The sequence below is a fragment of the Heteronotia binoei genome, chromosome 9 (assembly GCF_032191835.1).
Source record: "Heteronotia binoei isolate CCM8104 ecotype False Entrance Well chromosome 9, APGP_CSIRO_Hbin_v1, whole genome shotgun sequence".
Classification (NCBI taxonomy): domain Eukaryota; kingdom Metazoa; phylum Chordata; class Lepidosauria; order Squamata; family Gekkonidae; genus Heteronotia; species Heteronotia binoei.
The window spans coordinates 46125526-46141803 of NC_083231.1; the positions used below are offsets into that span (position 1 = coordinate 46125526).

Genomic DNA, 16278 nt, shown 5'->3' on the forward strand with positions numbered 1-16278 from the left:
TGGAGTCATCCAGTGAGAGGAACCCGTTTTAGAATCCTCCAGAAAACAAGCCACAGATCTTCAGCCATCTAGGACACATTTCTCTCTCTAAATAGGCTCGAAATGATTATCCTGAATTTAGAAACTGCCTCCAGTCTCTGCAGAAAGCTGTTTGGGCAGAATCATTCAACATGGAAACCTTCACCACTGATGACAGCCAGCAAGGCAAAACCTCTCCTGTTGGTTTTGAGGAGAGAAAAGGTGGAGGCACACAGCAAGGGTCCAGATAAGTGAGGAGCAGAGATCAGAGGTGCTGGGCGTTTGGTTAGTCGATCCTGAGCAGAAAACACACCGGCTAACCAACCCCCCCCCCCCGACTGAAGCGAAGAGCATCTCTACAGGCAACTCATGCACGAGGGCGGTCTCACCCAGCCTTTCTTTCTCTCTCCCCGCCAATTAAAGCCCGCTGCCCCGCACATCCCAGTGCCTCTAGAACCGCCTCAACCCTACGCCGCCCTCCCGCATCGGCAAGAGCGTCGGTCAGGCCACAGCGAGGCCAGGGACAGCCCAACCACACCGAGGAGTCCCTCGTCTTTCGCCTCCCTCTTCCTCCCCCTCTCCCGGCCCAGAGTTCTGCTTGAGATCCGCCCTACCTGACCGTGTGGCGCCGCCTGGTGATCCCCCGAGAGGTGCTCGCACATCCTCCTGCCGCTGAGCCGGGCGGAGAGGCCTGGTCCCTGCGGGAGGGGAGGAGCCGAGAGGGAAGAAGGGGAGACTTGGGATAAACAGCCGTACGATCCCCCGCCGTCATCCGCCCATCATCCTACCCATCCACCCCCAAGCGGCGGTCACCCAGCAGCGCGAAGGTGCGTTGCCCCGCCCTACTCGGCGAGGTGCGAGCGGCGTCGACGCTACACACCACGCAGCCGCACTGAAAAAGCCGGCGGGTGGTTCGCATCCCACATTCCTAGCGAGGCACAGAAAACCAATTCAATAGGGCAGGAGGGCGGGGGAGATTTAAAAATTCGTGCTCTTGCGCACGCGCCCCTCCCACACCCGGCGAGTTTTCTCTACGAAATTGCTATGATAAGGGAGTGTGGGTTGGCGCCGACCGTTTCAACTCTCCTACACTACATTCAGCAGGTATGCATAGGATAGATGGGGCTGGACATTTTTACGCACACACATATAACAACAACCTTTATTGGAATTATACACGTATTTTATTTATTTTATTCGATTTTTAGCCCGCCCTTCCCGTAGAACAGGCTGGGGGGGCGGGGGTTACATCATAAAAACGGTCAGCAGTAAAAACAGTAAAAGACCAATTTAAAATATAAAATCTAAAATTACTAACATGGCAGATTCGGCCTCACAGAAGTGACTTATTGTCCAGGTCCAGCAGATCTTGCAGCACTGAGATGGAATGAGGGGAGCAGGTCATTAACAAGTGACATCCGCTGCCAAAAGCCTGGCGAAAGAGCTCTGTTTTACAAGCCCTGCGGAACCGAAGCAAATCCTGCAGGGCCTGGATCTCCAGGGGGAGCTCATTCCACCAGGCAGGGGCCAGGACTGAAAAAGCCCCAACCCTCATCAAGGCCAGATGGACACTGGCCTGGTGCATGGGAGTAGGTGAAGTAGGCGGATGCCTCAGGCACCACTTGGCCTAGCGGCGCCATGAAATAGCCCCCTCTCCCCACTGTCCCCTCCCCACAGCCACCCGCCCACTGTTTGCCTCCTTGCGCTCATTGCCATCCCCTGCCGGCTGCTGTGCCATCCCCCCATGCCTGCCACCATCCCCTCCCCACCCCCCTGTGCCCACAGCTGGCTCGGCAGTCGGGAGGGGGGCGGCGCGTGGCAGTGACGTCATCATTAGAAGGGGGTGCAGGTAAGAAGATCGGCCTAGGGGCGCAGGCACCCCTAGCCCTGGGCCTGGATGGACATCTCTGGGGCCGAGTATCACCAAAAGTTGTTGGGCCAAGTATTACCAACAGTTGTTGGATCGCTGCTTGTAAGGACCTACGGGGTTCGTACAGGGAGAGGTGGTCCCAAAGGTATGCTGGCCCCTGGCCTTATAAGGCTTAAAGGTAAGTACCAACACCTTGAACTGGATTCAGTGCAGTTCACGCAGCACAGGATGGATCCGTGCCCATACAGGCGACGAAGTCAACATCCGTGCAGCGGCATTCTGCACCAGCTGGAGTTTCTGGAGGAGGGTCAAGCGCAGCCGCTTAAAAAGTATACAGGAGATAGGGAGTATTTAATACAATTAACGCAAATCTCGCCTTTTTGAAGTCAGATGCAAAAAATTGCCATTTCATATAGATATATATACACATATATATAATTCTTTGTAAAATATAAACAGAGAAATACAGAACACAACATCCACACTTTCTACATCTTGGTGGGGGGAAGTACAGTACAATAGACTCATGATACTTAGTTCAAATCCTGATATTTAGGCAATCATTTCAAATCTACTGATTATAGCTCATGTTTACATGGCATTTCTTTACAACTCTGATGTCTCATGATGCTGTCAAAAAGTGTTTTCAAGGACAGGGCTGCACAATTTTTAAAGACACCTCCAAATTATATTGTCTAATTACAGCCACATACTTGGCCATAGATTTTATTTCAGAATTCACTTATGCACTCACATTTCAAATGTAATACAAAATCCTTGATTTCAGAAAGGAAGCACAGAGACACCCCAAACTCATTATTTTAATCTCCTTTACCTCCCCCCCACACACAACAGACACCCTATGAGGTGGGTGGGGCTGAGAGAATTCTTGCAGCAGCTGCACTTTCAAGGACTACTCCTATGTGAGCTATGGCTGACCCAAGGCCATTCCAGCAGGTGCAAGTGGAGGAGTGGGGAATCAAACCCAGTTCTTCCAGATAGGAGTCCGCACACTTAACCACTACACCAAACTGTCCCTGGGAGGAAGGTTCTTTTAGCCCATGATCTTAAGGTCTCATCTTGTAAGCATCCTGAGTGGAAATCTGATCAGGTACACATTTAAATCATGCAGACCTCAGTTTACAACACTTGGCTTTCAGAAAAGAAACATCCAGTTAAAAATACAAAACCCAGCAGCTGATCAAGTTTTCAGTGGCACCAAATGGAACATAAAAACTGCAGACCTAAGAACACTTTCCTGGAGTAAGCCCCACTGAATAAAAGAGAACTTTCTTCTGTGTAGACCTGCTTAGAATTGCTCCTAAAGGTTCCAATGGTGAGAGCAGAGAGAAACTGTAGCAGTCGCATTTAAATTATAAATTCAAATTATAGTTGTAAGGATTTGGATTTATATATGTATGTTCCTTTAATTCCACTCGCCTTAGTGTGGAATTTTAATTCTAATTCCAGTAACCATTAATGGCATAACATGTTCTTTTAATTGTTGGTAAGTTGCAGTAGAGAAGGGAGGGGTGAAAAGAGGAGGAATGAGTGAGTGATGTGATTGGTTGGTGGCTGAGACATTGTGGACGGAGCTAATAAGTATGTATGGAGAGAGAAAATGCGAACAAGGTGCCAACTAATGAAGTCAGTCAGCAGTCTACAGAGTCTGAGAAGCAGCCTTCTGATTCGAATTCCATATAGAGCTGTGAAAAGCATTAAGATTCTATAGAAGAAAAACAGAAATACTTAGATGGCATATTAGAGAGTCAAATTATTATAGGAGCATAAGAGACAAAAGCTGCCAGAGTTGAGAAGAGAAAGGAGGATTAGAGAGGGAAGGAGTATGTGTGAAGTGAGTGACACCCCAGTCAGAAGTTATTATCCACTGAAAAAATAAGCTATAATAAACATCTATAAACCAATGCACTTGTACAAATAAAGTTTTGTGATTCTGTTATTTTCTAGCCAAACAAGAAATGGATTTGTGAAAAACCTTAAGACATGCTTTCTGAAATTTTAAACACATCTCTGGTAGACTATAAAGAAAGGTTGAATGTAATGGGTACGAAAAAGACGACTCTGTGGGGCTAATGACTGGAAACATGGATTTCTCATGAGCATCCAACCATTAACATGCCCCCCCCCCCAAAAAAAAAACACAGGTTGCCCAGCAAGCTGACAGAATGACATTGAACTGGAAAAATCGCATCTGCAATAGGCAGACTTCCACGCATTGTGTGCTCATAATAATATCCTTATATCCGGCCTATTTAATGTTTATAGGAAGAAGAAAGCAAAAATCAGAGGCACTACAATGGACATACCATACCGACGCTTCAAATGGTAGCTGTTGCTTCTTATTTTAAAAATTTTATTTACAATCCCTCATGTAAAACCATCTGTAAACAGCAGATAAGCATTTCAAACTGAAAAGGTCCAGCCCAACTCTCTGTATCAGACCATTTATCTGCTAGTAACTGATAAAAATTTTGGAAAATGCAGCCCCTCTCTCTGCAACATGAAGCGGTGCAGTCCATTCTGGTCCCTTCTGCTGCATGTGAAGACCATGCTATAGAGAATGCAATGTAACAAGGCACAACGTTGCCACACATAATTCCTACCCACAAACGACGCCCACTCTCCCTCCGAAGTATTGCAATCGCCTCCGTGCCTGCCTACTCTTATGCCTTGCCCTTTGGTCACGTGGCGTTCCTCCCGCGCGTTGCCAGGGAGAACCTGTAAGCAATCGGTACAACACGCCCTGTGTGGTGCATCTAAACTACGGTCCGGTCTTCTGTCCAATAGCAGCCCAACGTTTAGCTCTCCAGCCTATAGCGACGTGGAAGGGGTGGGGCTGCAGTTTGGGCTAGGTTGAAGCTGCTGGAAAAGGGTGAGGGGGAGATCGGTAATAAGGTTGGATGGAAAGGGTTCGCAAGGTGCTCTCTAGTTAGAGGGAAGGGGGCGCACGAAGGCTTGACACGTCCTTACTTGGCCTTATTAAACAGGAAGCGGTTTCTGGTTTGTCTTTTTCCAGGACTTGATGCTGTTTCTTTCGTGGCTCTATCCTAGTAAGTTACCTCGCTTTATACCTTGTTGTCTTTACCGGTGTTGCAGGGAGGGGTGTGTCAAGGCCAGATCCGCAATGGTAGCCTCGAATGGAGTGGGAAAAGCTTCTTCCTTAACCGTGTGAGGTGCTGCGTGTCATAGGTCACCTCCCAGCCCCAATTTTTTTCTCTCTTGAAGTCAACTAATGGCCAGGTTTTCAATTGAGTGTTCAGACGTAGTTTTTTGTCACGTGAACTACTTAGCGTGGATTTGCTGTCACAGCTTGGAGGTCCCAGTAACAATAGCAGGCTTAGGATTTTTTTAAGGACCCTACCAGCTAGTTTTCACTTTTCCATGGTCTTTAAAAGGTGGATAAAAAGATGAAGAAGTATTGGTGTAAAGAGTATTGGTACACCTTAATTACCCAGTTTCAGCTTACTTTTTAAGTACCCAGTTTTATCCTTATCCAAGATGGTGAGAACTTTCACATTTCTATTTCTGTTGTGTTGTAATAAAGTTCTCTTTATTAAACACCTGCTTTTCATCCAAGGCAGTTCTTAAAGTGCCTTGCAGAATAGTTGAATCAATTAGTCTTTACTGTAGTTTGTGTCTTTAAATAAAGTAACAAAACCATAAAGCCTTTGAGAGTAAAATGTTTTGGCTATATTTCGTCTTCCTTTGGGTTTAGATGCTTTTACAGTAGGAGATACTCAAACTATATATAGGATAATAAAGTTCACAGCAGTATGCATAATTGTGCCTGGTAATTAATTTATGACGTGCAGTTCTTTTAAGAATTGGATAAATATATTCCCTAGGATACCTGATGGAAGAAAGTGGACTGTCAGCTTATGGACAAACAGGCATTTCTGAGCACTCTTCTGGGTAGTTCTTTGTACCTCACAATATAAGAACAGAATCTGTAGGCTATTGAGGTATGTATGATGGGCCAACATTTCATCTTGTAGTACAGGGTGTCATTGGTGCATTAGCTGCTTCTGAAAAAATAATTATTCCAGTCTACAGGCATCACCCAAGATCATAAAGTACCTCTGATTCCAGGACTGCGCTAAACAGTATAACTGATCTTTATTGAAGATATTGGATTTATATCCCGCCCTCCACTCCGAATCTCAGAGTCTCAGAGCGGTTCACAATCTCCTTTACCTTCCTCCCCCACAACAAACACCCTGTGAGGTGGGTGAGGCTGGAGAGGGCTCTCACAGCAGCTGCCCTTTAAAGGACAACCTCTGCCAGAGCTATGGCTGACCCAAGGCCATTCTAGCAGGTGCAAGTGGAGGAGTGGGGAATCAAACCCGGTTCTCCCAGATAAGAATCCGCACACTTAACCACTACACCAAACTGGCTCTCTCTTTATGCATCCTAAACATGCTTATCTTGCAACATCAATTTCTCTTGTTTGTTCCCCCTGATGCATCTCAGCTCTTTACCACACTTGAGTATTTTCTTGGGGGTTCATGTTCCCACCTGTTTTAGACAAAAAGAGAAACAGAGAGGATGCAACTGTATATTAATTATACTAACTCTGCGCCACCCTCATTCCCACATAATTCCAGTGGTGCAAAGCAGAGGCCTTCCCCTTTTAGTATTTTTCTGGTATCCACCAATTGGAAAGAAGTTGAACCACAGCAAAAGGGGTAACTCCAAGTCCCTGCAGTCCAAAATCTGGAGAGAAATCAAGATGAATTACTCTGATTACATACCCCTTGTCTATTTCCTGGTAACCATTCTCTACCAGAGCCTCAAGGCAGTTTCAGTCTCCAAGCCAGGACAATACTGCACTCGAAGGGGTACAAATAGTATATGGCTGTCTCTTCTTTTAATCCTCCCACCTTTCAAAATCAGTTGGGGAAGCTATTTTAAGCAAACAACTCTAAGCATGTTTACTGGGAAGTAGGTCCCATAGAGCTGAATGAGGCTTACTGCAAGTAAGCATACAAAAATCATAGTCATTCTAAGGTAAAGACCTCACAGAAGTCAATGGGACAGACAGGGTAGCTCCTAGAGCATAAAGCAGATAATTCCGCAGTCCTTCACAGAACTCAACAGGGACCTGCTTTTAAATAAATGTATGTATGATCAGATTGTACAACTGAGAAGTGAAAAAGTGTTCCTTTAGGAAGTAGAAATATCTGTGATTTGTGTTCTGAATTTGATTTATATTTTCTTGGTATATAGTGGGTACAGATTTCTGTATTGGGTAAAAATACTTAAGTGATTCTTTGACCATTTGTGAGAAAATCCACAATGATAATTGTGAAATGAAGTTATAGAACTTAGCTGAACAAGAAATAAGGAAACTAATGGGTTCAAAAAACGACCATACTGTGGAAGAAAATGGTGGTGATGGAATTTTTAAAAAGTGCTTTTGAAAACTATTTGGGTTGCTTGACTTGATCTGACAGAAACAAAATGGCAAATTAGTTATTCAATTAAACAGCATCTTTTCTCTCATTAGCTTACTAATAAGGATGCCTTAGGAAAATACCATGGACAAATATATTAAGGTGCAAAAGATTGGTGAAGGATCATTTGGTAAAGCAATTCTGGTGAAATCAAAGGAAAATGGCAAACAATATGTTATTAAGGAGATCAATATATCTAAGGTGAGTTTCTGAGATTTTTAATTATTGAAATATATGAGTAGTCAATGGACCAGTATCATGGCAAGACTTCTTTAAGTTTTCCTGAAAAGTGTATGTTTGTATATTGTATTTTGATGCAATAACCCATAGTTTAAACTTTTTATTATGTCATCAAGATGGTCAAAGTAATTTTCCTACTTTTTCTAATTTGAGCTATAAGTTGTGAACCAAGCAACCAATTTCAAATTCTATAGCGCTGTGGGAAAGCTAATAAATTCCCTTACTAATATCTAATGCCAATAACAGTTTTATCCATTATCATTTTTGTGATATGAGGCATAAATCAAAGACAAAGAAGTTTTACCACCTTACTGAATACCAGTGTCAATTTTTGGTTCTTGGACCACAAATTAAATCTCTTTGTTTTCTAAGACAATATGTTTTTGTTTTTGTGTTTTTAAGATGTCAAATAAAGAGAGAGAAGAATCAAGGCGAGAAGTTGCTGTATTGGCAAACATGAAACATCCAAATATTGTCCTGTACAGAGAATCATTTGAAGGTTAGGTTTTAAGATGCAGCATGTGTATTATGTATGAAGATGTCAATTTCACCGAAAGGGGAAAACTGATTTTTAAAAAAAATTTCCTTTATACTTTGTACAACTATTTCTGACTGTCATGATTTTCAGTTTCTATAGTTTCATGCATGCTTGCTTGGAAGAAAGTCATGCTGAAATCTGTAAGAATTCTGAACATGTTTAAGATAAAGCTGTAAGTCCCCCGTCTCTTGAACTGTGTTGGAAAATAAATGCTATTGGGAAAGTAGACTCTCCCAAAAATTAAGGAACTGATTCCTGTGTTTGCTAACAACAAATATTTAATTTTATTTTCATTTTGTAGAAGGTGGCTGTCTTTACATAGTGATGGATTATTGTGAAGGAGGAGATCTGTTCAAAAAAATTAATGCACAGAAAGGTGCCTTGTTTTCAGAAGACCAGGTAACTGGCTTTGAGGTCCATATTGTTAATCTTTCAGTTTTGTATATGTCCACTATATTGATCTGTAGTAGTAACCATGTAACTGCTGGTTATCTGCTTATCTGCAGCTTGCAGTTTACCCTTGGTCTACCTTTCAGATAACTAACAGCAGTTTCCTGTAGTTAGGGTTGCCAACAGCCTGGAAGGGAAAAAAACCCTCTGTTTAGTAGAGGCTTAATAGATGCAAATAGGCAGCTGAAGTTTCCATGGCATGGAGCTAAATAACATCCTATTAGGCCTTTAATAAAGAGGCAGGGCATCTTCTCACCAGGCTATTGGCAGTCCTTTCTACCTGTACCCCTGCCACTGCCATAGTTTTTGGTCTGCTGTGTGTTAGATTGCAAAAATACAGTTCTATAGCAACTGCATTAGCAGTTCTATATTGTGGTTTAACTCGTGTCAGCCCAGAACACCAAGAAAAGCCCAGCACTATGACATTTACCTGCTCAGGGAGTTGCAGTTGATGGTAATCTTCCTCCAGCATTCAAGAAAAAAGAAAGTATTGGCAAGAAATATATTATGTGCAGCACTTTATTTCCTACATTCCCAACATGGTTATACATATAGCTTGCAGGCTTTGCACATGGTGGTATAGGTGTTGTTTTTAAAAGTGATTCAGGCTTTATGTGGTTGTGCAATCAGAGCAGGGTTTGAGGTCTGTTCTTATGTATTGGCCGGGGTGGGAGGATGGAGTCTGGCCTACCGCATCCTGTCTGCCCACCTTCTTGCCTGCCCAGCAGCCCTGGTGTTGTCACTCGGTGGAGTCTGCAGGAGGGCAACTGTGGCAATCATCATCACCATGAAGAGCTGTAGGCTGGCCTGGGTGGGAAGGGAAGGATCGGGGTCCCGGGCAAGCAGCAGCTGGGCTGGGGATTGCCCAAGCCATGTTGGAGGCAGGGAGGCTGCTGGCTGGCCTGGATGAGAAGGGACGATCAGGGTGGTCTGAGTAGGTAGTGGCAGCGGCAGAGCTGGCGGATGCCCAGGCCTCATGCAGGATCTATGGGGGGGGGGGGTGTGCTATGTGACCTGCATGTGAAAGGAGGCTTCATTCTTTCCTCTGTTCCCATCTATTTGCTTCCCCCACCCCACATCTCTCTCTCTCCGCCTGCCTTTCTTTGCCTCTCCCTCTCTCTCTGCCTGCCTCTCTCTGACTGCCTCTTTGCCTCTGCCTCTCTGCAGGGGACAGCATGTGGCATTGCATGTGTTCTAGAAGCCAGATAGGCAACTGTGGTGAGAAGTTCCAGGCAGAACTCTCTTTTGAAACTGGGAGCTGTCCCTTATTGCTGAGTCTAGCCTCAGACTGCAGGAATAGAAGAGGTGTTTTCAATGTTTGTAAACTGAGACACAACACATTATGCAACATTTTGTTGTTGGTCCTCTACAAGTGCAACTGGGCTTACAGTCCTTTGGATCCCATGCATAATATTTCATGATATATTTTAGGAATTGGTTAAGCTTACAGTGGTAGTAAAAATTTTCAGTATTAGGAAACTGTACAACTGGAAACTGTATAAACGAATAAAGGAAACCATATGCCATTGAACTTGAACAGAGTTTGTAGAGCTGTCCTAGTCTCCATGTTTGAGGATATATTTTTCTAACAAGTGTTGTCTCTATTTAATTTTAGATCATGGATTGGTTTGTTCAGATCTGCTTAGCGTTAAAACATGTACATGATAGAAAGATTTTGCATCGAGATATAAAGTCACAGGTAGGCAGGAGAAACTGTCTGTTAAATTTTAGTTTCTTAATGGAAAGACTTGGGCCTTGTTCTCATAAGCATCCAATACAGCAATATATCTGCAGTCTGGACTATACTACTTCAGAGTGCAGTCCAGGTCACATGAATTGAGTGCACTGTACCTTCTTTCCTTCCACCCCCACCCTCCTGCCCTTTTATAGAATGTAGTATGTCAGGAAGTCCCTGCGTGCAATCTGAAGTATACTTCAGACTCAACCTTTTCACCCCACTGATAGTATGTGACAATGAGGACTTTGGTCATGTTTAGCAGAACAATTTCTTTATTTTCCCCAAAAATGTTTCTTTTGATATAGTAAGAAAAATTTCTTCCCAAGTTTGTTACTGTGCTTTTAATCAGGAGTGTTTCCCAGTAGGACTAGTAAATTTTGGTTAAAAGTCAGCAATGCATAGATTATGTTCTTTTTCCTGTTCCATAGATTATGTTCTTTTTGGCTTCTATTCACTATTTTCTCTTTTGACTTTAGAATATATTTTTAACCAAAAATGGCACAATACAGCTGGGAGACTTTGGAATAGCTAGAGTGCTCAATAGGTAACATTCAAATATTTTTCCAGTTATCATAATATTGTTTGATATGTTTTAATTTATAAATATTTTTTCTGATTTTATTTTAGTACAGTGGAGCTTGCTCGAACTTGTATAGGAACACCTTATTACTTGTCACCTGAAATCTGCGAGAACAAGCCTTACAACAATAAAAGGTATTCTTTAGCACTTTACCCTAAATTTTATTCAGCTTTGCTTTATTTCTTTCAAACTGTCAAAGTGCATGAGCTAAGACACTTTATACCTCATCTTACAATAATTGGATAGAGACAAATAAAAAATTTGTGTGCCCAGTGTCCTCGGTAAATGGAAAACGTAAAAGCTTCTGATAATGTTTTTTATTTTTATTTCTTCTCCCCTTTTGTTTGTGCTCCCCTTAATTATATAATTAAAAATTATGCAAAAAAAAGTTATATATGCCCAACATTATGTAGAATGTTGTCTGCCAGAATGTTGTCTTCCAGAATATGTGAAGTATTCATTTTCCTTTAACACTTCCCATAATCACCAAGATGTGCCAAGCTAGGGCAATCTGCTTGGCTATAAAGTGTTGCTGTGAAAGTACAGTAGTTTTAATGCCTGTCTACTTGATGTCATTTAACAGTGCCCAGAATCTGTTGGTGTACTTTGCTGATTTAGTTTGCCATAGAATAAGCCTGGCCCAGATGATTAGTGGGGATCAGTGTACTTTGAGTGTTTTGAGAAGGATGCTTTTAGAATTCCTTCCTGCTGAAGATAGAGACATAGTGTCTGATATAGTAATGAGCCATCATTACTCAGGAAACAGTGGAACATAAGCTCCTTGCAGGCATTCTATTCAGTTTTACTTCAAGCTGGTTTTTGATCTTGAGGTGTGCTTTTGGGAAGGGCTCGGCCAGTGCACACTGACTTTCTCTGTTTCTTTTTTAGTGACATATGGGCTCTTGGTTGTGTTCTCTATGAAATGTGTACACTGAAACATGCAGTAAGTAGACGTTTTTTAAAACTTTTAGAATGAATCAATTACCTTCAGATGTTAGGGCCTGGCTACTTCAGCACTGCTTCCAGAGTCAAATAGGAACAAAGCTAAGCATTACTTGTAGGTTAATTGGAAATTAACCCTTCCTCCATCAGCAGGAAGGCTGGACTCAGTCCATTATGTTCAGTCAGCCTTATGAAGAAGACTGGGTTGAGAAAAAGTGACTGGGTCATGGTCATCCAGTGAGCATTCTGACTCTTTATATGTTTATGTCCTACTTTTCTACCCAGTGAGAACCCAAGTTGGCTTATAACATCGTGATTTTCTTCATGATTTTATCCTCACAACAGGGTACTTTAAGTGAAGAGACAATGACTGGTGGCAGAATGGTGATTTGAACCCAGTCTCTTAGGTCCTCAGCCTTCATAACCACTACGCCACACTGACTTCACCAGTTCCTGAGGCAGTGTTTATTTTGCAGCACTTGGAGCCATTATTTAATTGCCTACAACAAACAGCTTTGTTCTTTTTCAGTTTCTTTCCCTGTATCCTAGAAGAGATAGGGCTGGTATAACAACATGATAGGTTCAGTTTTGATGCCAAAAGAAAGCTGAGGCAACCTCTTCAAATATTTTGAAATATTCCTGAATTACGTTGCATTGTGAAATCTAGTTGTCCCTTGTTTTGCTGTTCTCTGAGTAGGAATTGTCTCTGTCTCTCTAGTTTGAAGCTGGAAATATGAAGAATTTGGTACTCAAGATAATCTCTGGATCATTTCCACCTGTTTCTGTACATTATTCCTATGAGCTCCGGAATCTACTTTCACAGTTGTTTAAAAGAAATCCTAGGGATAGACCATCAGTCACCTCCATATTGGAGAAAAATTTTGTAGCTAAACGCATTGAAAAATTTCTTACACCACAGGTATGGTCATGGGCTTTTTCTTACAGGTATATTTAGAAAGAAGCTGGTTTTAAAAGCTCTTTTGAAAATGCATTTTAAATGTTTTGTAATATACATATGTATGTATATATGTCCCGGAGGATTGATTTACTACTGCATTTGTAAACTGCTTACAGAGAAGAATAAAATTATAGTGATTGATTATATTTATTTTTGCCCTGCTTTTCCCTCCCCAGTGGAGGCCAGTCTCCCCTCCTTCATTTTATCTTCACATCAGCAACAAACCTGTGAACTAGGTTTGGCTCAGGAATAATAACTGGTCCAGAGCCATCCAGTGAATTGCCATGACAAATTGGTGATTCAAATCTAGGACTCCCAAACCTTAGTCCTGTATTCTAACCGCCATACCACTGTAACACTATCCATTCAGTAGATGTCGGAAATGCGTGTGCCATATGAATGGGGCTGCAGCATTTTGCATGAAGTTCTGCCACTGAGCTGCTCAAGCTTGGTAGCATTCTAGATATTTCCTTTAGCCATTTTCTCCCCTTACTATGCAAAATATCTCAAGTAGATGTATTTAGACACTATAAAGCACTTTACCTAATTCAAAGTTTTTAAGTTTCTGATAAGTCTTTCATGAGTCGCTGCCTTCTCAGTGATGGTTATATGTATAAATGCAGAAATCATGCCAAGATGGCAGTGACTGAAGTCTGTTGTATGCCAGAGTTCCACTTGTTCATTAAGGTTTGCAGATAATGGACCTCTGGAATTAATTGTTCTTGTTAAAAGGCTTGTAGGACTTTCAGTTGTAATTCAAACTGGTTTATTGCTGTATCAGTAATTTTTAAGTAGTTCCTTTAGCTTATTTTCAATAAAATTATATTTGATTCTATTTAAACTCCAATTCCTAAATAGTAAACAGCTTTCTCCCCACAAACATAGGAATACTTTAACATATGTTGAGATGAAGCAGTTCCTGTAAATATTTTAACTTTAGCTGCTAACCTAACATTATTGTTCTAGCTTTTTGCAGAAGAGTTCAGCCATAAAGTATTGCAGAAGTTTGGACAGCATGCTGCACCAGGTAATGTATGGGGAAAGGTTATATTTAGATATTATTAAAGAGAAAAGATTATCTTCAGATGTGATTAGAAGGAATTTGCTGGTGTATTCTGTCTGCATGCCCAGACTGAAAATGTAGGTGACAACAGCTTAAATGTAGATGGGTTAAGTGTAAAAACTTGCTCATTATGAAAGACCTCATGATGAGTTAATCAAGATCCTTATATTCTATTGTTGTAATTTTTTTGTTCCTGTTATACAACTTTTGTATAAAGGAAAGCAATAATCTGCATGTTTGTTTTTATCTTGTTCATGGATTTATATACTTATGTTCTTGAAACCTGTTGCATTGCTAGCTGGTTTGAATCTAAGAAGAGAAGGTGGGATATAAGTGTCTTAAATAAATAACAACAATCTTTTAGAAGGCTAGTTCTGAAATTGAGGTCATGGATGGACCTCTAATGCCATAGCCGACCATTTAACTTGTCAACTAATAGATTTATTGCTTAGTAACTGATTTTTCAGTTGATAGTTTGAAATGGTCTAATATACTGTTGAAAGGTTGTGCATAAAGCATTCTGAGATACAGTCCTCCTTGCAAGATTTATAGTACCTTCTGTATACGAGGAGGGCACCTTTGTTATGAAAGAATATTTCATTTTATCAGAGTAATGGGAAAATTAAAAACTGTTTCCATTTTCTCTGGTATTAAAATGGACAAACAAACTTGTATTATACCAAAATAGGTATGTGCTTGGCTTAGAACAAAGTTATGTTAAACCTGGTCTGTCATGTCATATGTCTTGAGGGAGATTTCTGAAACACAGCTTTGTAATTACATTCAGATATGTAATATTAAGTCTTTTTTTTTCCCTTATGTAGTAAAGAGACCAGCTCAAGGACAAAACCTGGCCTCTGCTGCACCTGCTCAGAAAATTACCAAACCTGCTGCTAAATATGGAGTGCCTTTAACCTTTAAAAAAGCTGGAGATGGAGCTAAAAAGTACTATGAGAAGCCTTTGCTTAAATGTAGACAGGTGAGGAAGAAAGCTCAGTAAGAAAATAAAAGTGCGTTTTTTTGAATGTGAAGTGCTGTATCCAACCAGCTTTTTTCAATCAGTATCACCCAGTACCCCTCCTTGTTACTGCCCCCATCCTACATGGCTTTTGTCCATGTATACCTATGGATCTCCATCACTGCCTTTTGGGAGACAAGGGAAACCCCTCTGTTCCATCTTTCACTGGTGGAAAAGCTGTGAAGACTGAATGGATAGTTCTGCAATGCCACTCTTACTACTACCATATGTCTCATCCTGCTGACTACATTAATTTACATTGTCTAATCTGTACTGAGTATCATTGAGAAATGATCTAAGTAAATATATAATTTGTCAGCAAGCACAACTGAGTTGCAGTGCATGGTCATATGCAAGGCATCCAAGGCGGCCCCTATTAATGCTACAAAGTGTGAGCAAGAATGTGCAAGCTATAAATATGAGACCATATTGTGTGGCTTAAGGGAAATATTTTAGAGGTGACTGTGCACATTCTTAATCCAAGCTGAGAAGTTTGTCTAATACTAAAAAGACATGGGGATGCATCTTATAATAGAAAACCTACTTGGAACCATATTTCCCCTAGCATTGTCTTGTGTTGTGCTAACATCTATTTGACAACTTCAGGACAATCTGCAGTGGACCAGCTACATTACAACTGGCATGAACTTTCTTTTGTAAAAGTAGACTCTGTTGCATCTGTCTTGTGTATTACAGTAACAAAAATGCTTTGCTGTTTCTTTCATGCCCTATAATTCAAAGTTGTCTGGTGTGTACTTTGTTTTTACATATATATATGTCTTTATTGGCATAAAAATATGAATAATAATTTGTTTTTGTCCATGCTGTCATGCAGTTAAGTGTCAGAAGAGCAAAAGCCTGCACAAACCAAATACTTTCTCCCCTTAATTTTTCTTTTAACAGCTGACCTGATAAAGAGTTCTAGTGAATTCACAAGCTTGTACAACTTTTGCGTCATTTCAGTTTTCCCTAATAAAGGCACTACATAGATTTTATTTCTCTTTATGACCCTGATATTAATCCTATGTGTACTTACAGGGAGTAAAAATTAACTGAAATCACTGTGACCCATGGAAGTGAACGTACGTTGTGTTGTATGATTATAGTTACAGGTGTGGTTGTCATTAAATAAGCCACATAGAATAAAGTTGGGCAGGCTTCTAAGTATACTTGCATAGGGTTGGGCTAGGAGGCCCTGTAACATCTGTAAAATTAACTGCATAAAATATTCCCTCATTGATTCTCCTCTCAAGAGTTGTCATTTAGAACAAAAATATGTCCTCATTCTAATTTATAGTTTCAATTTGTTTAGGCTTGTCCATGTCCTGTGAAGAAAGGGAAACCAGGAGAAGAAAGGAGGAAAATGTTTGAGGTATAAAGAGATGAAAT

At 41.2% G+C, this 16278-nt stretch overlaps 2 protein-coding genes across 5 annotated transcripts in view; one reads left to right on the forward strand and one right to left on the reverse strand.

Annotated features, from left to right (window-relative positions):
* CLCN3 (chloride voltage-gated channel 3) overlaps positions 1-924 on the reverse strand; it is a 75304-nt gene extending 74380 nt beyond the window's left edge. For 2 of the 4 annotated variants that reach the window (XM_060246541.1, XM_060246542.1), the window contains exon 1: positions 633-817. The gene's annotated coding sequence lies outside the window, so the exon portion shown is untranslated. Of the gene's footprint in view, positions 1-632 lie in introns of all 4 variants that reach the window. The other 2 variants (XM_060246544.1, XM_060246540.1) reach the window with 2 other exon arrangements.
* Positions 925-4694: 3770 nt separating this feature from the next.
* NEK1 (NIMA related kinase 1) overlaps positions 4695-16278 on the forward strand; it is a 48422-nt gene continuing 36838 nt past the window's right edge. The window contains exons 1-13 of the mRNA XM_060246545.1: positions 4695-4959; positions 5755-5871; positions 7416-7563; positions 8005-8101; positions 8442-8539; positions 10206-10289; positions 10805-10872; positions 10956-11042; positions 11797-11851; positions 12569-12769; positions 13775-13835; positions 14696-14850; positions 16202-16261. Coding sequence (XP_060102528.1) covers positions 7447-7563; positions 8005-8101; positions 8442-8539; positions 10206-10289; positions 10805-10872; positions 10956-11042; positions 11797-11851; positions 12569-12769; positions 13775-13835; positions 14696-14850; positions 16202-16261 — 1083 coding nt within the window. The 5' untranslated portion in view covers positions 4695-4959; positions 5755-5871; positions 7416-7446. The remainder of the gene's footprint in view (positions 4960-5754; positions 5872-7415; positions 7564-8004; positions 8102-8441; positions 8540-10205; positions 10290-10804; positions 10873-10955; positions 11043-11796; positions 11852-12568; positions 12770-13774; positions 13836-14695; positions 14851-16201; positions 16262-16278) is intronic.